Raw genomic sequence first — 22,518 nt, forward strand, 5'->3', positions numbered from 1 at the left:
GCCTCTCAGATTGAAGCGATTCTCTCCTACTTCAGCTTCCCAAGTAGCTGGAACTGCAGGCGTGCGCCACCACACCCAGCTAATTTTTTTGTTTTTAGTAAATATGGGGTTTCCTTCGCCATGTTGACCAAGCTAGTCTCGAACTCCTGGCCTCAGGTTATCCGCCAGCCTCGTCCTTACAAAGTGCTGGAATTACAGGCGTGAGCCACCGCACCTGGCCATTTTTATTTTTATTTTTGAGACAGAGTTTCACTTTTGTTGCCCAGGCTGGAGTGCAATGGCACAGTCTCGGCTCCCTGCAACCTCCGCCTGCTGGATTCAACTGATTCTCCTGCCTCCAACTGATTCTCCTGCCTCGGCCTCCCGAATAGCTGGGATTACAGGCGCCCACCACCATGTCCAGCTAACTTTTGTATTTTCAGTAGAGACGGGGATTCACCGTGTTGGCCAGGTTGATCTCGAACTCTTTACCTCAGGTGATTCGCGGGCCTTGGCCTCCCAAAGTGCTGGGATTACAGGCGTGAGCACCACGCCCACCTATGATCTTTTTAAACTACAAATCTCATACTACTTGCCTAGTTACAATGTTTCTATCCTTCTAATTTCTTTTGTTACAGGCTTTTCAATGACCTACATTCTTTTCAAAGCCTGCATAATCCGTATTCTATCACCATTTACTTAGCCAGGACCCAGTCTTTAATTTCAGTATTCTCAGCCCCCAACCAGCACTTCGCCTCTTACTTAGTATGCACTCAATAAATGATTGCTTAAAGTATGAATGAACTAAAGAACCGCGGAACAGACGCAACAGAGGGAGACGCAGAGGGGAGTCGGCCTGGGAGTTTCAAAGTTCGGGAGGGGACACGGGGGCGGGCTGTGGCTGTCATGTGACGGGGCGGGGCAAATCCCATGTGCTCCGCGGCGCAGGGCGCCGGGCGCGGCTCCGCCCTCTGCGCCGGTCACGTGGGGGCGCCGGCTGCGCCTGCGGAGAAGCGGTGGCCGCCGAGCGGGATCTGTGCGGGGAGCCGGAAATGGTTGTGGACTACGTCTGTGCGGCTGCGTGGGGCTCGGCCGCGCGGACTGAAGGAGACTGAAGGTAAAGCCGCCATGTCCGGGCCCGACCCGGCCCCCCCACCCCCTCCCCCCCGCATCCGCCGCCATCCGGGCCGGGACCGGCCACCCTGCGCCGCCGCCCCAGCGCCCTGGCCCCGCGGCCCGAGCCCGGGCCCCGGCCCGCCAGGGCCCCGATCCCCGGCCCACGTGTGCCTAGCCCGGCCCGGCTTGGCTGCTGGGTGGGGGTGGGGAGCGCAGAGCTTGACTATGCGGGCCCCGCGGGCTGGGAGGGCGCCGGGTTCGTCGCCGCGAAATGCCACCTCGGCCTGACCCGAGGAGGCCCGGCGGCCCACGGGCGCAGGCACCACGGCTCCCGGCCCGCCGCCCCCTCCCCCCTTCGCGGCCAGGCCGCCGGGAAGTGACACGTTGTTCTTTGGCACTGGCCCGCGCTGCGCAGGGAGGGCGCAGGGGAGGGAGGCGGTGGCGGCGGGCAGGGAGGAGCCCCCGGCCCCGCCCGCCCTCCCGGCCGACCCTCACTTGCCTGAAGCCGGCTCCTCCACCGCCGCCGCCCGGCTGGCCTTTTAGGGCCTGACTCCCGCCCTTCCTGGCCCACAGTCCTGGGCGGCGGCAGGCCTCGCTTCTGGCCCAGTGCGGGTTACCCGGCCGCAGGCGTACCCTGTGTCCAGGGTCAGGCCCTAACCCGGTGTCCCCGGGTGGGGGGTGGGGACACCACGGCCGAAGCAGCTAGCTCCGTTCGTGATCCGGGAGGCTGGTGCCAGCGAGACCTGGAATTTCCGGTCTGGTTGGTCGTGGGCCCCGCGGAGCCAGGTTGATACCCCTCACCTCCCAACCCCAGGCTCTCGGATGCCCAGAACCTGTAGGCCGCACCGTGGACTTATTCTTAACCGAGGGGGTGAGTGAGGGGACTGTTTCAGTAGGCCAGGGGGTGGTTGGAAGTGATGCGGGTGTGACAGCATGTTGGTGGGGACAGGCTGTATCTTTTCTGCTTCTTCACCCTCTTGGCATCTCTGGGGCTCCGTATGGGACCCAGCCCTTGCATCAACCCTTTACTGCCCCATTTGCCTTAAGCTGGGGTCTCTTCCTCTTCCTGAGCGCCACTCTTTCCCAACAGGTGCTGGGGGGACCCTGATGTGGCACCAAATGAAATGAACAAAGCTCCACAGTCCACAGGCCCCCCACCCGCCCCATCCCCCGGACTCCCACAGGTAATTAGGGAGGCATTAGCGGGGGTGGGGTGGGGAGGCCAGGCAGTCGGGCAGGAACAGGTTCCAGCCTCTGGATTTTCCTACCCCCATCTGTGTCAGGGCAAAGTGCAGCCGCCTGCTGCCAAATTGAGACAGGGCCTCTGGGCTGTCCCCGGGGGCTGTCACAGGGAGGGGGTATATGGATTGTTGAGGCTCTCGCCGCAGATCTCCCCTTATTTCACCAGCTTGGGTTTCTGCCCCACCTGGGCTGCCCCTCTTGCTGAACTCTGGTCTCCCCCCTTCAGCCAGCGTTTCCCCCGGGGCAGACAGCGCCGGTGGTGTTCAGTACGCCACAAGCGACACAAATGAACACGCCTTCTCAGCCCCGCCAGGTGAGGGGCTGTGGGGAGGGGAGTAGGGGGCCTGGGTGGGAGCACTGGAAGGCTTCGGCCAGTTTAGGCCCAGGATGGACCCTGGAGGCCACGTACCTGGCCCTCATTCTCTGTTTCTTTCATGTGGCTCTGCGCCTTGCCCTGTTGATTACTTACGGTGGCTGGCCCCTTGGATAGTATGTGGTCAATGAGGGTGGCATTACCGGGATCCTGGTGCCTCTGAGAATCGGGGGCAGTGCTTTGGGCCCTGCTGCCAGCCCTCGCTCTCCTATTTGCTCCTTTTGCCGGAGGCTGCCATTGCTCTATTCCTCTCTCTGCTTTCTCTTTGGACTGTGGTGAGGTAAACACTCCAGCTGGTCCTTGCCTTTCTCTGTTCCCCAACTTCTTCCTTACTAAGTGGGAAGATTCTTGTCCTGTCCTGTTGCCTTTATTCTCTCCCCCGCCGCCATCACCTGGGGGATAATTCTCTTCTTTCCTGTCCCCATGTGCTCTCAGGGAGGATTCAGGTCTCTGCAGGTAATACCCCTTTCCTAACCCTGGACCATCTCCGGGTCTCATCCTTACCCTCCACCCTAGTCAGGGGCTAGACACAGGGAATGGGGGTCTTCAGGGTGGTAACTTGTTTTGTGTCCAGGTTCTCTTAGTTGGAGGCTGAGTGATGCATGTTAGGGGCTTCATCTTGAAGAGCGAGTAGCGTATCTGGGGACGGGGAGGCTGTTGCATGTAGTGATTAGCTCCTCGTTGCCTTACGGGGAGCAGTGCATGCTGGGGGTATGTTGCCCGAAACATGCCTTACTCGGGCACGATGCGTCTGGGTGCTAGGAAGCCTCTGCGGTGGGCTGGTTTGGTAGAGGCGACATGAGTACTCGTGGCAGTGAGAGTCAGTCTATGCGGAATGCAAAGTGTGCATCTGAATTTGGAGGGCGTGTGTGCGTACGAGAAGCCACTTGGCCATTTAGTCAAGTGGTCTCGAAAGGATTTGTCTCCACGTTCTGAAACGCGCAGTACTTCTTTCCAGGCCATAGAGACACTGTGGAGTGGCTGTTTTCTGTCTGTTTCCTCCTCTTTACAATGCCAACTGCTTTCCTCCCTCCTGACAGCACTTCTACCCAAGCCGGGCCCAGCCCCCGAGCAGTGCAGCCTCCCGAGTGCAGAGTGCAGCCCCTGCCCGCCCTGGCCCAGCTGCCCATGTCTACCCTGCTGGATCCCAAGTAATGATGATCCCTTCCCAGATCTCCTACCCAGCCTCCCAGGGGGCCTACTACATCCCTGGACAGGTGAGGCTGGAGGCTTAGAGGCTGGAAGCCACCGACCCTCACACCCTCACTTCCCTCACCCTGACCCTCCAGTTCCATCCCTTTTCCAGATGTGGGACTTCCTTCTGGTCATTGCCCAAAGTTGGCTTGGCTTGTCCTGACCTGTGTTCTGTTTTGGAGTCTGATGTGGTACTCATAGCTCCCTCCACTCCTCTCCCCCTCCCTGACCAGGGGCGTTCCACGTATGTTGTCCCGACACAGCAGTACCCTGTGCAGCCAGGAGCCCCAGGCTTCTATCCAGGTGCAAGCCCGACAGAATTTGGGACCTATGGTAAGCAGGGGAGGGAGTAAGAGGTGAGAACCAGTCCAAAGGAGCATCTAACCTCATCAACTGGTTTCTAAAGCAGAAGCCCCTTCCTAGGCTTGGCTTTTGGTCTAAAAATGATAAGGTTAATAGGTGGTAGGGATTGGTGCTTAATATTTAACTGGTGTTGATTGTGGGAAGAAAATTTGATTCTGTTGCCGAGAGAGTTAGTCTTCCCCACAGGGAATGCAGGACCAGGCGCCAGCCTCAGGGCTGTTAGTGGGCTCTTCCTGTGACACTGCTTCCTTGGGTGACAGCCCATGTAATGCAGATTTGGGGGGTTTTTGTAGCTATCTTTTATTTATATTCTAGGAAAGGATTAGTCTGTTCTTTATGGCAGTGGCTTCCAAGTTTTTTGATCACCTATCAGGAAAAATTTTGAGTATGAATCTCTCATACATGTATGTTTTTGTTTATATGTATGCAAAATGTAAACAAATAAAACACTCTGCTTGTCAAAGTGGAACTGAGGGATGCAATTGAAGAATGCATCCTGGCCCGGCGAGGGATCTTGCCTGTAATCCTAGCACTTTGGGAGGCAGGAGGGTTGCTTGAGGCCAGGAGTTCGAGATTAGCCTGGGAAACAGTGAGACCCTGTCTCTATTTTAAAATTTAAGGTGGGGGCCGGGTGTACTGGCTCAAACCTGTAATCCCAGCACTCTGGGAGGCCGAGGCGGGTGGATTATCTGAGGTCAGGAGTTTGAGACCAGCCTGGCCAACATTGTGAAACCCCGTCTCTACTAAATTTTACAATTTTTTTTTTCTTGAGACACAGTCTTGCTCTGTCACTCAGGCTGGAGTGTAGTGGCACAGGTGTGCACCGCCCCACCCAGCTAATTTTTGTATTTTTAGTAGAACCGGGATTTCACCATGTTGTACAGACTGGTCTTGAACTCCTGGCTTCAAGTGATCTGCCCACCTCAGCCTCCTAAAGTGCTAGGATTACAGGTGTGAGCCACCACGCCCAGCCCCTGTCTCTACTAAATACAAAAATTAGCTGGGCGTGGTGGTGCACTCCTTTAATCCCAGTTATTTGGGAGGCTGAGACACTTGAACCCAGGAGGTGGAGGTTGCAGTGAGCCAAGACTGTGCCACTGTATTCCAACCTTAAAATTTTTTTGGCCGGGCGAGGTGGCTCACGCCTATAATCCCAGTACTTTGGGAGGCCAAGGCGGGTGGATTGCCTGAGCTCAGGAGTTCGAGACCAGCTTGGGCAACATGGTGAAACCCCGTCTCTACTAAAATGCAAAAAATTAGCCAGGTGTGGTGGTGGGTGCCTGTAGTCCCAGCTACTTGGGAGGCTCAGGCAGGAGAATTGCAAGAACATGGGAAGTGGAGGTTGCAGTGAGCCGAGATCACACCACTGCACTCCAGCCTGGGCAACAGAGTGAGACTCTTGTCTCAAAAAAAAAATTTTTTTAAGGGAAAAAAAAGACACACCCCACTTTAGAGATAGTTTGCCTTAAGGAATTAATTTTTCTTCATCCTGAGCTTAGTTCATAATGTTACCTCATTTCTTTGCCCCTTTGTAAAGGGCTGGAGACAGGAACTAGACTGAAGTGAATGGAACAGGGTTGGCACATCTCTCTCATTCCCAGCCACAGACCTGGTTCTGTTTCAGCTTCAGAGTGTGTGTACAACACACCAGAGTACCTCATCTGGTAGAAGGACAGACATAAATCCTCCTGGTCGCTGGCGTGTGGTGGGGAAAGAGTGCCTGCCTGCAAGGGGGGTGTGTGTGTATGTATGTGTATCAGTGTTAGGAATTCTTGTAAATGCAGTTCAGACTGGTTCCCCAGCTTTGACAGACACCTAATTCCCTGGGGGAGGAGGGTAGGGCAGGGCCAGGGGCCGGCTGTGGGTGATGAGAGGTAGGTTCTGGGGTTGGAGGTGTTCAAGCAGGCATTAGTGTATGCTTGGGCCCTGACGCTACCTCCATTCTTCTCTGTTCCCCCTCCCCCAAGCTGGCGCCTATTATCCAGCCCAAGGGGTGCAGCAGTTTCCCACTGGTGTGGCCCCCGCCCCAGTTTTGATGAACCAGCCACCCCAGATTGCTCCCAAGAGGGAGCGGAAGACGGTGAGTAGCAGCAAGGGGCTCTGGGACATCTGGGAAGGGGAAAATCAAGGTCAGATGCTACTGAGACATTTGCACAGTGACTTGAGGAAGGACCTGGGAGTGGGCCGAGAATGGGGTCTGGAGTGCTCGGGTTCTTTGTGAGATTCTAAGATTTCACCATAGAAGCAGGTCATGGGAAGACTGAAGTCACTAGTGAGGAAGTTCCTGCGAGACCTGGGTGCTGGGGGTTGGAAGAGCTATGCTTGGTTTTGGGTTTCTGGTGGCTTGCCTTGGAAATGGTTTGTTTTCTGTGGCCCCAGCCCCCACCCACCCTAGTCCTGGAAGCTCTCAAGGCCTCCGCCTCTGCTCAGTCCTCAAGCCCTGGGCGTGGTGCCCAGAATAGGGTGCCAGAGCTGGGGAAGCCGCTGAGTCACCCTGGCTCCACCTACTGGATCTGGGCCCTGCCCCCAGAGATCAGGCACACTAGCCACAAGTGAGCCGATCGGATGCTAGGTGGGGGTCCTGGGCCCCAGGGCATGCAGCCTCTGACTTGGGGACTGCCAGTGGGGTAGGGATGAGGGAGGGAGGGGCATTGTGATATACAGGGCTGCTCTGTGAGGTCAAGGGTCTCTGAAGGGTGGGAGCCAGGGCAGGGACTACAAGAGCAGCCAGATGGGCTGAAAGTGGAACTCACGGGCTTTCTGGCACCCACCCACCTGCTTCCCAGTGGGGGATGGGGAGTTGGCCCAGAGTCTTAAGAGTGGGGCAGGGTGGAGAGGTGGGCTCATCCTGCTTCCCACTCATCTCATAGCTTTCTTTCCCCAGATCCGAATTCGAGATCCAAACCAAGGAGGAAAGGATATCACGGAGGAGATCATGTCTGGGGCCCGCACTGCCTCTACGCCCACCCCTCCCCAGGTACTGTCTGCTTTCTGAGTGATACCCTGGCTGGGATGTCTGTTCTGCCCTGGACTCCCAAGTCCCTTGATCTTTTCTTTCAACTAAGGGATTGATTTCCCTGCTTTCCTGGATTTCTAGGCAGAGCTAAAGTAGAAATGGCTCTGGTAAAGAAGGGTTGTGGGACTCTTCAGTGCAAACTTGGTAACCCTTTGTGTCCTGCAGACGGGAGGCGGTCTGGAGCCTCAAGCTAATGGGGAGACGCCCCAGGTTGCTGTCATTGTCCGGCCAGGTAAGTAAGAGGGTGGGACGGAGCTTTTATGGGGAAAAGGAATGTTGACAGTTTAAATGCTGGGGTGGTGGAGTGTCTTGAACTGGGTACCAGAGAAGAATGACTTAGATTTCAGGTCATGGGATTTTGAGGGTGAGTTGGGTTTTGGATGAAAATGGAAAGTATAGCTTAGGTGGGAGAAGATGATGGGCGGGGTGTGTTAAGTTGGGAATGCCTTGACTGGGAGGTTGGGAACAGCCACAGTGAAGGACTTGCCTGTAGTCACTCATTCTTCTTTCCCGTGGTGCAGATGACCGGTCACAGGGAGCAATCATTGCTGACCGGCCAGGGCTGCCTGGCCCAGAGCACAGCCCTTCAGAATCCCAGCCTTCGTCACCTTCTCCAACCCCATCACCATCCCCAATCTTGGAACCGGGGTCTGAGCCTAATCTCGCAGTCCTCTCTCTTCCTGGGGACACTGTGACAACGGGGATGATACAAATGTCTGTAGAGGAATCAGCCCCCATCTCCCGTGAAACTGGGGAGCCATACAGCCTCTCTCCAGAACCCACTCCTCTCGCTGAACCCATACTGGAAGTAGAAGTGACGCTTAGCAAACCGGTTCCAGAATCTGAGTTCTCTTCCAGTCCTCTCCAGGCTTCCAACCCTCTGGCATCTCACACAGTGGAAAGTCATGAGCCTAATGGCATGGTCCCATCTGAAGATCTGGAACCAGAGGTGGAGTCAAGCCCAGAGCTTGCTCCTCCCCCAGCTTGCCCCTCCGAATCCCCTGTGCCCATCGCTCCAACTGCCCAACCTGAGGAACTGCTCAACGGAGCCCCCTCGCCACCAGCTGTGGACTTAAGCCCAGTCAGTGAGCCAGAGGAGCAGGCCAAGGAAGTCACAGCATCAGTGGTGCTGCCCACCGTCCCCTCTGCCACTCCTGCTATGGCTCCTTCAGCTACTTCCCCAGCTCTGGAGGAGGAAATGGAGGAAGAGGAAGAGGACGAGGAAGAAGGAGAAGCAGGAGAAGCTGAGAGTGAGAAGGGAGGAGAGGAACTGCTCTCCCAAGAGAGCACCCCTGTCCCAGCCAACTTGTCCCAGAATTCGGAGGCAGCAGCCACCCCAGGTAAGGTGTGGTTGGTTGGGAGAGGTAGGCCGGCTAGGAGACATGGTTCCTCGCCCTCCTTGATGACCTCCCATTTTTGCTGTGCGTTTGGGTTATAGGAGGCCTGCAGTGGAATCTGGAATTGGATTCAGGACTTTCACACTTAAAGAGGGTGATGGAAGGGGGTGTTGTGCTTTGGCTGCTTTTTATTTCCCAGGGATTAAGGATGCTCCTTAAAACCTTGGCACAGACCCGTGCTTTTATTTATTTTTTTAAATTAGTGGCAGTATCTGTGCCAAAGAGGAGACGGAAAATTAAGGAGCTAAATAAGAAGGAGGCTGTGGGAGACCTTCTGGATGCCTTCAAGGAGGTAAGGGAGCAGAAAGCGGGAGGGGAGAGCACTGAGTTGAGGTGTGAAACAGTGGTCATTCCGCATCCTAAACCGGATGTTCTGTTCTAGGCGAACCCGGCAGTACCAGAGGTGGAAAATCAGCCTCCCACAGGCAGCAATCCAGGCCCGGAGTCTGAGGGCAGCAGTGTGCCCCCACGTCCCGAGGAAGCAGATGAGACCTGGGACTCAAAGGAAGATAAAATTCATAATGCTGAGAACATCCAGCCTGGGGAACAGAAGTATGAATATAAATCAGGTATGCTGAAGAAAGCCTTGAGAATGGTGAGTTTTCTTACTAGGGCCAGAGGAGACAGTATGATGCTTCATTCTGTTTTCTTTGCAGATCAGTGGAAGCCTCTAAACCTGGAGGAGAAAAAACGTTACGACCGTGAGTTCCTGCTTGGTTTTCAGTTCATCTTTGCCAGTATGCAGAAGCCAGAGGGTCTGCCCCATATCAGTGATGTGGTGCTGGACAAGGTTGGTGGCTTGAGTTGGGGAGGGGAGGGTAAGTTTGCACTGGATGGACTGGGGAGGAGCCCGCTTCTGAGACCTTTTCCTGTCCTCTTGCAGGCCAATAAAACACCACTGCGGCCACTGGATCCTGCTAGACTGCAAGGCATAAACTGTGGTCCAGACTTCACCCCATCCTTTGCCAACCTTGGCCGGCCAGCCCTTAGCACCCGTGGGCCCCCAAGGGGTGGGCCAGGTGGGGAGCTGCCCCGAGGGCCGGTGAGTGGGGCCGGGTAAAGGGGCAGGTGGGCAAGGAGTTGGGGTGGACGACTCCCTTGTCTTCAGTGCTGGCGGGGAGAGGTTGGCCCTGGAGGTGTGTAGTAGTGGTGTCATGTTGCACTGACTAGTTCCATGTCCCTCTTGTCTTCATCCCTTGCTTAGCAGGCTGGCCTGGGACCCCGGCGCTCTCAGCAGGGCCCCCGAAAGGAACCGCGCAAGATCATTGCCACAGTGTTAATGACTGAAGATATAAAACTAAACAAAGCAGAGAAAGCCTGGAAACCCAGCAGTAAGCGGACGGCGGCTGATAAGGATCGAGGGGAAGAGGATGCTGATGGCAGCAAAACCCAGGTACTGGCGAGGCCTGCTTTCCGTCTCTCTCCGTTTCTTCTCCAGGTCTGCCATCTGTGTCCTCTTTGCTTCTCTTTATCACCAGCATCGGTCATGCCTAAGTCCCTGCCACCCTCTGCGGTCCCTCCCAACGGCCTGTGCTGAGGCCCTCACTGGAACTCGTGTCTCTTCTTCCTCCAGGACCTATTCCGCAGGGTGCGCTCCATCCTGAATAAGCTGACACCCCAGATGTTCCAGCAGCTGATGAAGCAAGTGACGCAGCTGGCCATCGACACCGAGGAACGCCTCAAAGGGGTCATTGACCTCATTTTTGAGAAGGCCATTTCTGAGCCCAACTTCTCTGTGGCCTATGCCAACATGTGCCGCTGCCTCATGGCGGTTAGTGTCCACTGGGTTCGAAGTCTCGTGGTCTAGTTGCTCATTTCTCTTCCCTTGAGTCCAGCTTCTTGGTTCCCTCCAACTTGGGCCTCCTCCAGCTGGAAGGAGGCAGAGCTGGGGCCAGAGATCTTCCAGGGTCAGGTAGTTAAAGACTATTGGAGGGCCTTCCCTGCCCTGGACTCGTCTGAGTGTGACATTTTCTCTCACCTACAGCTGAAAGTGCCCACTACGGAAAAGCCAACAGTGACTGTGAACTTCCGAAAGCTGTTGTTGAATCGATGTCAGAAGGAGTTTGAGAAAGACAAAGATGATGATGAGGTTTTTGAGAAGAAGCAAAAAGAGATGGATGAAGCTGCTACGGTGAGAGAAAACCCGCTGCCGGTTCCGCTGCACTCCCCTTCCCTCACCCAGATGCTGCTCAGCTGCGGAGTTTGGAATGGAGTTAGTGGTGTCTTGGGAGTTGCTCTGTCAGGACCTTTTTTTTCTTCGTTTTTGAGACAGAGTCATGCTCTGTCACCCATGCTGGAGTGCAGTGGTGTGATCTTGGCTCACCATAGCCTCCACCTTCCAGGTTCAAGTGATTCTTCTCCCTCAGCCTCCCAAGTAGCTGGGATTACAGGCGCACACTACCACGCCTGGCTAATTTTTTTGTTTTTAGCGGAGATGGGGTTTCACTATGTTGGCCAGGCTGGTCTCAAGTGATCCACCTGCCTTGGCCTCCCAAAGTGATGAGATTACAGGCGTGAGCCACTGTGCCCAGCCAGTCTGCCTCGGGACTGAGTGCTTATTGCTGGGTTTGGATATCCAGGTAGTAGAAAAGGGTTTTAGCCCAGTGGCTGGCTCTCTTCTTGACACAATCCCTGTCCCATGAATGGCAGGCAGAGGAACGAGGACGCCTGAAGGAAGAGCTGGAAGAGGCTCGAGACATAGCCCGGCGGCGCTCTTTAGGGAATATCAAGTTTATTGGGGAGTTGTTCAAGCTGAAGATGTTAACAGAGGCCATAATGCATGACTGTGTGGTCAAACTGCTTAAGAACCACGACGAAGAGTCCCTCGAGTGCCTTTGCCGTCTGCTCACCACTATTGGCAAAGACCTGGACTTTGAAAAAGCCAAGGTACGGGTCCTTGCATCTCATGGGGATGGGCTGAAACGTGTGGGGCTCACTGAGCCATGGTGATGGGGCTGGGGGCCTGAGGAGGGGCGGGGCCTGCAGTTACAGGTGAGATGAGAAGTTCCTGGCCTGATGCCTTTGCTCCTCCCTAGCCCCGAATGGATCAGTATTTCAACCAGATGGAGAAAATCATTAAAGAAAAGAAGACGTCGTCCCGCATCCGCTTTATGCTGCAGGATGTGCTGGATCTGCGAGGGGTATGTGTTCCCCGCCAGTCTTCCGCCTCCAGCTTCTGACACCGCCTTGACTGGCTTTCCCCGACATCATCATGACTGGCTGTCTGTCTCCACAGAGCAATTGGGTGCCACGCCGAGGGGATCAGGGTCCCAAGACCATTGACCAGATCCACAAAGAGGCCGAGATGGAAGAGCACCGGGAGCACATCAAAGTGCAGCAGCTCATGGCCAAGGGCAGCGACAAGCGTCGAGGTGGCCCCCCAGGCCCTCCCATCAGTGAGTTCCAGGCTGGGATTGGGAATGGAACAGTGAAGGGACTGGAAGGTTATTCTTTCCTCTGATGACTTCCTGTTAGTGCCACGTGTCTGGGCCACTGAGACCCCATGATGGAACTGAGGATCTGAGGAAGGGAGGCTGGGGGTGGCCCCGGGGGAAGGGGCTGCTAGGATTTCCTCGTTATTCCAGTATGCCCCTTTTTGTGTCAGGCCGTGGGCTTCCCCTTGTAGATGATGGTGGCTGGAACACAGTTCCCATCAGCAAAGGCAGCCGCCCCATTGACACCTCACGACTCACCAAGATCACCAAGGTACGGCGTGTGTGGGAGGGGGTGACTCAGCTCAGGTTTAGATCTTAGTCCCTTCACTTTTCTAAGGTTGACAAAGTGACAGCTGAATGTTCGTATTAGACTAACTGGTTGGATTGCTAGAGACAGGACTGCCAGCTGTAGAGGGAGGGTGGATTTCCCATTAGTCTGGGCCAGTGTTTGGCAAACACACACAAACACACACCAGATCTAACCCTTTCATATATCCCAGGACCCAGTTGTGGTTTTACATTTTAAAGTGAAAAATCAAAAAGTGAATGGTAATTTATGCTGTGGAAATTAAGTAAAATTTAAAATGTCAGTGTCCATGAAGTTTTATCGGAATATAGTCACAACCATTTCTTTGTCATCTACTGCTGGTTTCGTGCTACTGTGGCAGAATTGAGTCGTTGCAATAGAGATTGGCCATTTATTGAAAGAGATTTTCTGACCCCTGCTCTGGGCCATTCACTCCCTCTTGGGCTGCATATGTGGTGCTGGGTAAGGGATTCGGCCAGGTTAGACCTATCACTCTGCTCCCCTTTTCTTCTTCAGCCTGGCTCTATCGATTCTAACAACCAGCTCTTTGCACCTGGAGGGCGACTGAGCTGGGGCAAGGGCAGCAGCGGAGGCTCTGGAGCCAAGCCCTCAGACGCAGGTATGAGGCAGTGTTGAGCCGGGTTGTTGTCCGTCAGAGCTCCCTTGGGGACAGTCTTTCCTGTAAGGGAGGCCTTCACTATGAGGTGGTTAGGCAATGCAGGCAGTAGAGGAGGCTTGTATTGTTCCAGGGATTGAATTGCTTTACTTTTGGAACTAGGACCCAGTTTCCTAAACTGGCAAATAGTGGATAAAATGCAGGAAGGGAGGAAAAGATTTTAATACGGGTTTTCTGCATCCCCAGCGTCAGAGGCTGCTCGCCCAGCTACTAGTACCTTGAATCGCTTCTCAGCCCTTCAACAAGCAGTACCCACAGAGAGCACAGATAACAGGCGTGTGGTGCAGAGGTGAGGTTTCCTCGATATCTTCGTTTTTCACACTGGGGGTCCCGTGATCAGGTTCTGGTTGTTGCTGTAGGATGGAAATTCTTCATGCCTGTCCTGCTTAGAGCCCTTGGGTTCGATTGGGGCACATTGATTATGCCAAGAAGAAGGCCCGGCAGTTGCTCAGCATATCGCGTAATCATATGAGTGCCTGGGCAGTGCAAGGGAGTGAAAATGTGCTTGTCTTCCAGGAGTAGCTTGAGCCGGGAACGAGGCGAGAAAGCTGGGGACCGGGGAGACCGCCTGGATCGGAGTGAACGGGGAGGGGACCGTGGGGACCGGCTTGATCGTGCGCGGACACCTGCTACCAAGCGGAGCTTCAGCAAGGAAGTGGAGGAGCGGAGTAGAGAACGGCCCTCCCAGTCTGAGGGGCTGCGCAAGGCAGCTAGCCTCACCGACGATCGGGACCGTGGGCGGGATGCCGGTGAGAGTCTGGGAGAGGAATGGAAGGGAATGGTGGCTGCCTCGGGACCAGCTTTTTGAGAGCTCTGAATCTTGTTTGCTAGGAAGACTGAAAAGTCTCTCTAATCTGTGCTGTCCTCCCACAGTGAAGCGAGAAGCTACCCTACCCCCAGTGAACCCCCCGCAGGCAGCACTCTCTGAGGAGGAGTTAGAGAAGAAATCCAAGGCCATCATTGAGGAATACCTCCATCTCAATGACATGAAGGCAGGCAGTGGGAGCGGTCTCTGGCTGAGGAGTGGGCAGGGAGGGATCATGCTGGCAGGCATAGGGGTGCAGGGTCTGGGCCAGACAGTGACTGCTCTCTTCCTGCTGTGCCCTGCACCCCCAGGAGGCAGTACAGTGTGTGCAGGAGCTGGCCTCACCCTCGCTGCTCTTCATCTTTGTACGGCATGGTGTCGAGTCGACGCTGGAGCGCAGTGCCATTGCTCGTGAGCATATGGGGCAGCTGCTGCACCAGCTGCTCTGTGCTGGACACCTGTCTACTGCTCAGTACTACCAAGGGTATGATCAGCTTCTCTGGGCCTCCCACTTTTATAGACCCACAATTTTCGACCTCCTTTTAGGGACCCTTGGAACCTTGTGTAACGGCAAATGTTCCTTGGCCGGGTGCGGTGGCTCATGCCTGGAATCCCAGCACTTTGGGAGGCCAGGGTGGGTGGATCACTTGAGGTCAGGAGTTCGGGACCAGCCTGGCCAACATGGTGAAATCGCGTCTCTACTAAAAATACCAAAAATTAGTTGGGCGTGGTGGCAAGCGCCTGTAGTCCCAGCTACATGGGAGGCTGAGGTTGCAGGGAGTGAGATTGCGCCATTGCACTCCAGCCTGGGTGACAAGAGCAAAACTCTGTCTCCAAAAAAAAAAAAAAAAAAGCATAGGTTCCTTGACCATCTGGTCAACATAACTTTGGGGGGTTTAGTGGGATGAAAACCATCTAAGGACACAAAGGTGGCCTTAGCTTGATGTCCCCATGTATAGAAAATGTTCCTAGGGTCTCCATAGTTGATCGCTTAGCCATGCCATGGTGCCCCAGAAGGAGAGTGGGGACCTGGCCTAGAGTGCCCTGAGTGAATTCCCTTTGCAGGCTGTATGAAATCCTGGAATTGGCTGAGGACATGGAAATTGACATCCCCCACGTGTGGCTCTACCTAGCGGAACTGGTAACACCCATTCTGCAGGAAGGTGGGGTGCCCATGGGGGAGCTGTTGAGGTAAGCCCCCTGGGTGGAATTCAGGGCAGGTAAAGATCGGAGGGAAAGTGGTGGGAAGTGAGTGTGCTGGGTCGGACACCCTGGTCTGGAGGGAGATGAGTAGTGGCTTGAGAACTGTGGAGGCTGTCAACGTTGGGCTTTTCTCTTCTTGTAGGGAGATTACAAAGCCTCTGAGACCGCTGGGCAAAGCTGCTTCCCTGTTGCTGGAGATCCTGGGCCTCCTGTGCAAAAGTATGGTGAGTGAGGGCCAGGAGTCCAGAGATGCCTCCCGCGGTGTGGTTTTGGCTGTTTGCTGTGGCCCTGAAGCGTCATGGTCCATTGGTGGAGTGGAGTGACGGTGATGGGAGAGGAAATACTGAGGTGGGCCGTCTCTGCACACCAGTGCCTGTCTTGAGTTCTGGCCAAGACTGGAGGAGAATGGCTAAGACCCTAGGCCCATGATGGATGCCTTCATTTCTTCATTCATTCAACTAGGGTTTCTTTGATCATTTCTCATATACTAAGCACTAGGGATACCACAGTGAATACAACACAAGAAACAAGTGGGTAGAGAAAAAGGAAGAAACGACAGCACAATAAACACAACAGTGTGAAGCAAAGTGTGAAATAAAATAGCTGAAATAGAATGGAGTGTCTTAAATACTGTGAGGTTGCAAAGGAGTATTTGACAATATTCATGACAGGAGGCTTTCCTCAAAGGGTGTTGAAGCGGCTATGTGAAAGTTAATTGGTAACTAGCAAGTGTAAAGGCAGAAAGATGGGGAAAGGCAGGTTGAGGGTAGTACTCAGTGGCATTGAGAAGTTGTGAGTGTGTGCAGTTTCAAGCGTTCAGCCATCTGGAACCTGGAGTAACTACACTTGAGATTTAAAGGAATTGTTATGTCAACATCATTTAATTACCTTAGATAGATGTGTACCAGGACAAGTTGTTTTTTTTTTAAAACAACAAATAAGCATATTGAACTATTTGTGTATTTCATCGACTCCAGTGTGCCATAGATTATAAGTTATCCTTTATGCACTGTTAAGAAAGAAAAGACTGGACCAGGTGCCATAATCCCAGCACTTTGGGAGGCCACGGCGGGTGGATCACCTGAGGTCAGGAGTTCAAGACCAGCCTGGCCAACACGGTGAAACCCCGTCTCTACTCAAAATACAAGACTAGCCAGGCATGGTCATGTGGGCCTGTGATCCCAGCTACTCGGGATTGCACCACTGCACTCCAGTCTGGGCAACAGAGTGAGCCTCTGTCTCAAAGAAAAGACTTGAAGTCATATTTTTAAAAATGCAGGCCAGCGCAGTGGCTCACACCTGTAATCTCAACACTTTGGGAGGCTGAGGCTGAGGAGGACGGATAACCTGAAGTCAGGAGTTTGAGACCAGCCTGGCCAAGATGGTGAAACCCTGTCTGCTAAAAATGCAAAAAAAATTAGCTGGGGCATGGTGGTGCGTGCCTGTAGTCCTAGCTACTTGGGAGGCTGAGGCAGGAGAATCACTTAAAACTCTGTGAGGGGGAGGTTGCAGTGAGCCAAGATCGGGCCACTGCACTCCATCCTGTGTGACAGAGCAAGACTCCATCTCAAAAAAAAAGTATATATTAGTTGTAAGACAACTTTTAGTTAAAATGTGAAAAAATGGGCATGTTTAAAATCTGAACTGCAGTGATCTTGCTCAGGGCCAGTGCCGTCATTCCATCCGTTATAAAGAAAAGAGTGATGTCTTCATAGTATCTTGCCCCTTACAGAAAACAAGCTCAGACTGCTGGATTTACGAAGATTTTCTATCGTGTTAGGGATGGGGTGTATCTGTGTCTTAAGATTTTCTGGATTTGGGAAACAAGCATACTTGTTAGAAGCTGTCCCTTCCTAGAGGCCCTTAGGTCATTTTTCCTATCCTAGTGTCAGCACTGTGGTGGTCAAGTTCTCATTTGTTTTATTTATTTTTTATTTTTATTTTTTGAGACAGAGTCTCACTCTGTTGCCCAGGCTGGAGTGCAGTGGCATGATCTCGGCTCACTGCAATCTCTGCCTCTCGGGTTCAAGTGATTCTCCTGCCTCAGCCTCCTGAGTAGCTGGGACTACAGGTATCCACCACTACGGCCAGCTAATTTTTGTATTTTTAGTAGAGACAGGGTTTCAACTATGTTGGCCAGGCTGGTCTCCCAACTCCTGACCTCAAGGCAGGTGATCCACCTGCCTTGGCCTCCCAGAACGCTGGGATCACAGGCATGAGCCACCATGCCCAGCCAACAAGGTCTTATTATTTGGGTGGTTTATGTGACTGATGCCTGCCCTGCACTAGACTGTAGGAACGGAAGGGCTGTGCCTGTTAGTACTTCGATAGCATCCTTAACGCCTGGCAGGTACCTAGTAGGCTTTCAGTAAATATTTGTTGGATTAATGTGGTAGGGCTGTTGGCTCCTTGGAGGGAGAGAGAGCATTGCTAAGTTGGGTTGGTCTTGTGTTTCCCAGGGTCCTAAAAAGGTGGGGACGCTGTGGCGAGAAGCTGGGCTTAGCTGGAAGGAATTTCTACCTGAAGGCCAGGACATTGGTGCATTCGTCGCTGAACAGGTTTGGGGCTGGCGTTGGGTTAATTCTAGCCTTTGAGGCTGGCCAGGCTTTCTTGTCTGACACTGGCAACCTTACCTCTTAACCTGTGAGTCTTTTCCATCGCAGAAGGTGGAGTATACCCTGGGCGAGGAGTCAGAAGCCCCTGGCCAGAGGGCACTCCCCTCCGAGGAGCTGAGCAGACAGCTGGAGAAGCTGCTGAAGGAGGGCAGCAGTAACCAGCGGGTGTTGGACTGGATAGAGGCAGGTTTCTCCTGGATGTCAATAAAGGAGACACAGTTCTTAGGGTGGGGCGGGGGCAGCAGGGATGAAGACGAAGGGCGCAATTCAGAACTGGGGGTTCATTTGTTTCTCTCATACAGGACAACCTGAGTGAGCAGCAGATAGCATCCAACACGCTAGTTCGAGCCCTCATGACGGCTGTCTGCTATTCTGCGATTATTTGTAAGAGGAACCAGGGAGATGGGGGGCAAGGGTGGACCTGACAGGTGGAGGGAGGTGGGCGTCAGTCTTGGCCTCTCCCGAACAGGGTAAGGGTGCATGACTCCACTCGTTCCTGTCTTCTTCATGTAGTTGAGACTCCTCTCCGAGTGGACGTTGCAGTGCTGAAAGCGCGAGCGAAACTGCTGCAGAAATACCTGTGTGACGAGCAGAAGGAGCTCCAGGCACTCTACGCCCTCCAGGCCCTTGTAGTGACCTTAGAACAGCCTCCCAGTAAGCCAGGCCACGGGGACAGGGGTGGGGGGGAGGGACTGTCAGATAGCAGGGCATAGTCATGGACCCTTCATGGAAGGGTCTCAACCCAAGAAAGGTAGGAGTCATCGTGGAGTGAAGTGCCCTCAGGGTTTCATTCCTTCCGCCTGCGTTTGTGGTGGCGTCTCCAAGTGGAAGGAGTTAGGCAGACTTGACGGGTCATCGCGACTGCCTGTGTTGTGCCTAGCCATGTTTGATGCCAGCAGTGGAGCGGTGATAAATGACAGTGTCCTCCCGGTACTGTGCCCCTCCTGCCTGGCACAGGGCTGCAATGCTTGCTTGCCTTACCTCACGTAGTCCTCACAGATGTTTTAGGGTGGATGGTATTATCCCTGTTGTCCACGCTAGGAGGCCAAGGTCTAGGTGACCGTGACTCAGGCTGTGCGTCCAGCACATAGGTGTGCGTCAGGGCACTGGCATGCTCACAGAGGAAGCTGAGCAGCTTCCTGTGCCGGCATGGAGGTGGCACTGACGTGAGCACTGAGCCTGGAAGACGTGTGCTCTCGGAGGGAGGACATCTGGCCTGAGGGGTCATGAGTGGGAATTTGCTCTACGGCAAATGGGAGGGGAGGGGGAGAACGCTTGAAACGAAGGCACTGTGTGTGTGCTTTCTACCCAAGGTAGGAAGAACTTGACGCAGGGGAAAAGAACTATTGAAGAGAGGCCAGTGTGGGGGAGCGTGGCCACCAGTCATGAGTGAGGCAAGATGGGGCTGAAGACAGGGATGCGGGCCTGACCATCCAGGGCTGGTGTAAGCCTTGGCCAGAGTTCGGGCTTTAGCCTAAGGGCAAGAATTTTCTTTTTTCTTTTCTTTTGTTTTTTTTGAGATGGACTCTTGCTCTGTCACCCAGGCTATAGTGCAGTGGTGTAATCTTGGCTCACTGTAACCTCCACCTCCCGGGCACAAGCAATTCTCCTGCCTTAGCCTCCCAAACAGCTGGGACTACAGGAGCCTGCCACTATACCTGGCTAACTTTTATATTTTTAGTAGGGATGGCATTTCACCACGTTGGCCAGGCTGATCTCAAACTCCTGACCTCGTGATCCGCCCACCTTGGCCTCCCAAAGTGCTGGGACTACAGGCATGAGCCACCGTGCCTGGCTGCCCTTGTGGGATTTTAAGCAAGGCATAAAGGAATTGGACTTTAGTTTTTAGATCATCCTGGCCATAGAGGGAAGATGGTTGGAATGGGGTGAGGGAATGTGGCACTGTTAGCACCAGAGGCTCAGCCTTGCTGGTGACAGTGGAGAAGAGAGGGCAGATCAGCAGATACTTGGGAAATGGAGTTGGCAGCTTTTAGTTACACTGGCCTGGGCAGGGGCCGTGAGAGATTAGAAGTCACGGATGACTCCCAGGATGGTTTTAAGTCATGGTGGGTTTAAAGAACATAGTGTGGTGTCATTTGCTGGGATAGGGAACGCTGGATCAAGTTGAGTTGTGGTCCCCGAGTAAGGAAATCAAGATGTCAGCTCGACAGCTGGAGTATCTGTCCTTTTGGAAAAGAAGAGGTCAGGGCAGGAGGCGGCTTTGTGAGTTGCCAGCACAGAGTAACTCGTGGGAGTCAGGAGGATGCGGGCTTGCCTGAGGGGGAGGGACAAGGGCCTGAGATACAGCCCCGAGGAGGTGGAGTGGACACACTGGTAGGGATCAAAGGAGGACAGGTCCCTATGAATCAAGGGCAGAAATTTGAGGAGAGGGATGTGGCCGATGATGCTAGATGATGCTATGAGTGTTGGCAGGAGCAGGCCTGGAAATGGGTTTCCGGAATATCAAATCATAGAGGCCACCCAGGCAGAATCAGTCCTTAGTGGGGCAGGGGGCAGATTCTGGATTGGAAAGGACTGAGAAGTACTTGACTGAGACAGGAAGAAGGGAAAACATCAAATGTAGACAAAATCTTTTATTAGCTGTAAGATAGTGGTTGAAAACAGGGCTTTTTGTTTTTAGGTGGGAGAAACTTGGGCTTGAAAATACAGGGCAGAGTGGGTAATCAATTGGATGGGGTCGCTGGGTGGGTATGCGTGGGATTTGGAGTGTAAGGATGGGATAAGTGAAGGGTCTGCTCTGCTGTGGCCCATTGCCGTGGGGTGGGGGTAGCGGGTGGCTGTGCCCATAGGCAGAGTTTGTGCCTGAGGCTGGCCATGCCCTGCAGAACATTCTAGCTTGCAGCATCTCAGACATGGCTTATCCTTGATTTTTGCTTCACTTTCTCGGCCTCCCTTTGCTTTTAGAAGTGGAGGGTTTAGTCTGGAAAGACTGACAGTGCCACATGGGTGCTGGGTAGGTTGTGTTTCGAGGGTTATAGGACACGTGCTTGGAAGGCCACCCAGCAGCTAGCGGTTAGGGCAAAAGAGGGTCCAAACAGGTGATGCTTGAATTGAGTCCTGAAGGAAGGTGACAAGAGGAAGGAAGTTTCTGGCAAAGGATAGCATCCACAAAAGTCTCAAGGCCAGAGAGAGGGTGTCTATGTTCAGGAGATGTGTGGGGAAGGAAGGGAAATTGAGATCAGGAGTTGTCAGGATCTGTTTGGGGAAGTGAATGATTTCAGGTTACATGTAGGATAATATAGGAGTTTACATATGATACATACAGGATTTTAGCAGTCTTCTAAATTTAGGAGTACCAATTCTGAATTAGTTTTCTCCATTAAATACATCATGGGGGCCGGGAGCGGTGGCTCACACCTGTAATCCCAGTACTTTGGGAGGCCGAGGTGGGCGGATCACCTGAGGTCAGGAGTTCGAGACCAGCCTGACCAACATGAAGAAACCCTGTCTCTACTAAAAATGCAAAAATAGCCAAGTGTGGTGGTGCATGCCTGTAATCTCCAGCTGAGGCAGGAGAATCACTTGAACCTGGAGGAGGAGGTTGGGGTGATTGTGCCATTGTACTCCAGCCAGAGCAACATGAGTGAAACTCCGTCTCAAAAAAAAAAAAAAAAAAAATTCACGGTCAGAGAAGTTTCAAGCTGCCAAGGTGAGGCTGACTCTGCTGTGCACCAGTCTCAGATTATGAGATTAGCATCCTGTCCAACCGAGGCCTAGTCACTCTGGAATGGTCAGGCACACGTCAGGATGGTGTGTCAGGGCCTCGTGTGAACGGTGGAGCCTGGGAGGGGTCCCTGGGGGTGGGTTGGGGTGACAGTGGCCAGTCACCTCTAACTGCTGTCCTGCCTGCCTGCAGACCTGCTGCGGATGTTCTTTGACGCGCTGTATGACGAGGACGTGGTGAAGGAGGATGCCTTCTACAGTTGGGAGAGTAGCAAGGACCCCGCTGAGCAGCAGGGCAAGGGTGTGGCCCTGAAATCTGTCACAGCCTTCTTCAAGTGGCTCCGTGAGGCAGAGGAGGAGTCTGACCACAACTGAGGGCTGATGGGGCCGGGGACTTAGAGCCCCACGGACACACAGAGCCCGGCCAGCCGCCTGGACTGCAGGGGGGCGGCAGCAGTGGCGGTGGCAGTGGGTGCCTGTAGTGCGATGTGTCTGAACTAATAAAGTGGCTGAAGAGGCAGGATGGCTTGGGGCTGCCTGGGCCCCCTCCAGGATGCTGCCAGGTGTCCCTCTCCTCCCCCTGGGGCACAGAGATATATTATATATAAAGTCTTGAAATTTGGTGTGTCTTGGGGTGGGGGAGGGGCACCAACGCCTGCCCCTGGGGTCCTTTTTTTTATTTTCTGAAAATCACTCTCGGGACTGCCGTCCTCGCTGCTGGGGGCATATGCCCCAGCCCCTGCACCACCCCTGCTGCTGCCTGGGCAGGGGGAAGGGGGGGCACGGTGCCTGTAATTATTAAACATGAATTCAATTAAGCTCACTGCCTCTGCTTTATGGCCTGCTCCCTCTAGAGAAGGTGGGTATAGGTGGGGGATCCTCCTTCCCAGAGCTGGCACTGGAGCGCTATTCCCTGTAGCCTGGCACCCCTCCTGCCTCTTCCCCTGTCCATGATTGCAGGGGTCTGAGGAGATTTCCCAGAAGGCTGGGCCCTCAGGTGGGCTTGATGGGTGCCCTCCGGGTCAGGAGAGAAGAGCGCTTGGCGATGGCATTCTTGCTGGACTCTGCTCTCCTGCAGAGCGCTTCAAGCCCCTGTGCGGAGATGGCTCTTGGG

General features: G+C 54.0%; 1 protein-coding gene and 1 non-coding gene across 8 annotated transcripts; both read left to right on the forward strand.

Moving 5' to 3' along the window:
* Positions 1 to 990: 990 nt before the first annotated feature.
* On the forward strand, positions 991 to 22,223 carry EIF4G1 (eukaryotic translation initiation factor 4 gamma 1). 7 transcript variants are annotated; one of them, XM_012457404.2, is made up of 34 exons: positions 991 to 1,096; positions 1,910 to 1,966; positions 2,186 to 2,279; positions 2,564 to 2,650; positions 3,146 to 3,166; positions 3,751 to 3,927; positions 4,138 to 4,237; positions 6,235 to 6,347; positions 7,152 to 7,244; positions 7,449 to 7,515; positions 7,805 to 8,623; positions 8,884 to 8,972; positions 9,063 to 9,249; positions 9,337 to 9,470; positions 9,564 to 9,722; positions 9,885 to 10,073; positions 10,254 to 10,451; positions 10,665 to 10,811; positions 11,330 to 11,566; positions 11,716 to 11,820; positions 11,916 to 12,075; positions 12,285 to 12,385; positions 12,938 to 13,040; positions 13,284 to 13,386; positions 13,614 to 13,846; positions 13,971 to 14,089; positions 14,214 to 14,386; positions 14,968 to 15,093; positions 15,248 to 15,329; positions 17,565 to 17,663; positions 17,769 to 17,903; positions 18,023 to 18,104; positions 18,234 to 18,374; positions 21,598 to 22,223. In XM_012457404.2, exons 3-34 carry the CDS (start codon positions 2,220 to 2,222, stop codon positions 21,777 to 21,779), a joined length of 4,821 nt encoding a protein of 1,606 aa, XP_012312827.2. In that variant the 5' UTR covers positions 991 to 1,096; positions 1,910 to 1,966; positions 2,186 to 2,219; the 3' UTR covers positions 21,780 to 22,223. The 7 variants fall into 7 exon arrangements, with proteins under 7 accessions (XP_012312827.2, XP_012312835.2, XP_012312843.2 ...); XM_012457412.2 differs by having other exon boundaries at positions 9,888 to 10,073; XM_012457420.2 differs by lacking the exon at positions 3,146 to 3,166.
* On the forward strand, positions 12,132 to 12,207 carry LOC135270856 (small nucleolar RNA SNORD66). The gene has a single exon (XR_010339016.1). It is a non-coding gene; the product is annotated as a small nucleolar RNA SNORD66 (small nucleolar RNA).
* Positions 22,224 to 22,518: the final 295 nt, after the last annotated feature.

Source organism: Aotus nancymaae, unplaced genomic scaffold (assembly GCF_030222135.1).
Source record: "Aotus nancymaae isolate 86718 unplaced genomic scaffold, 86718_ANA_hifiasm-v0.15.2.pri h1tg000067l, whole genome shotgun sequence".
NCBI lineage: Eukaryota > Metazoa > Chordata > Mammalia > Primates > Aotidae > Aotus > Aotus nancymaae.

Excerpts from the sequence above, each read along its gene's own strand:
- EIF4G1 (XM_012457404.2), top strand. The coding sequence starts at position 2,220 with ATGAACAAAGCTCCACAGTCCACAGGCCCCCCACCCGCCCCATCCCCC. Across the intron at positions 11,567-11,715 it reads TGGACTTTGAAAAAGCCAAG|CCCCGAATGGATCAGTATTT; the intron begins GTACGGGTCCTT and ends GCTCCTCCCTAG. Across the intron at positions 12,076-12,284 it reads CCCCCCAGGCCCTCCCATCA|GCCGTGGGCTTCCCCTTGTA; the intron begins GTGAGTTCCAGG and ends TTTTTGTGTCAG.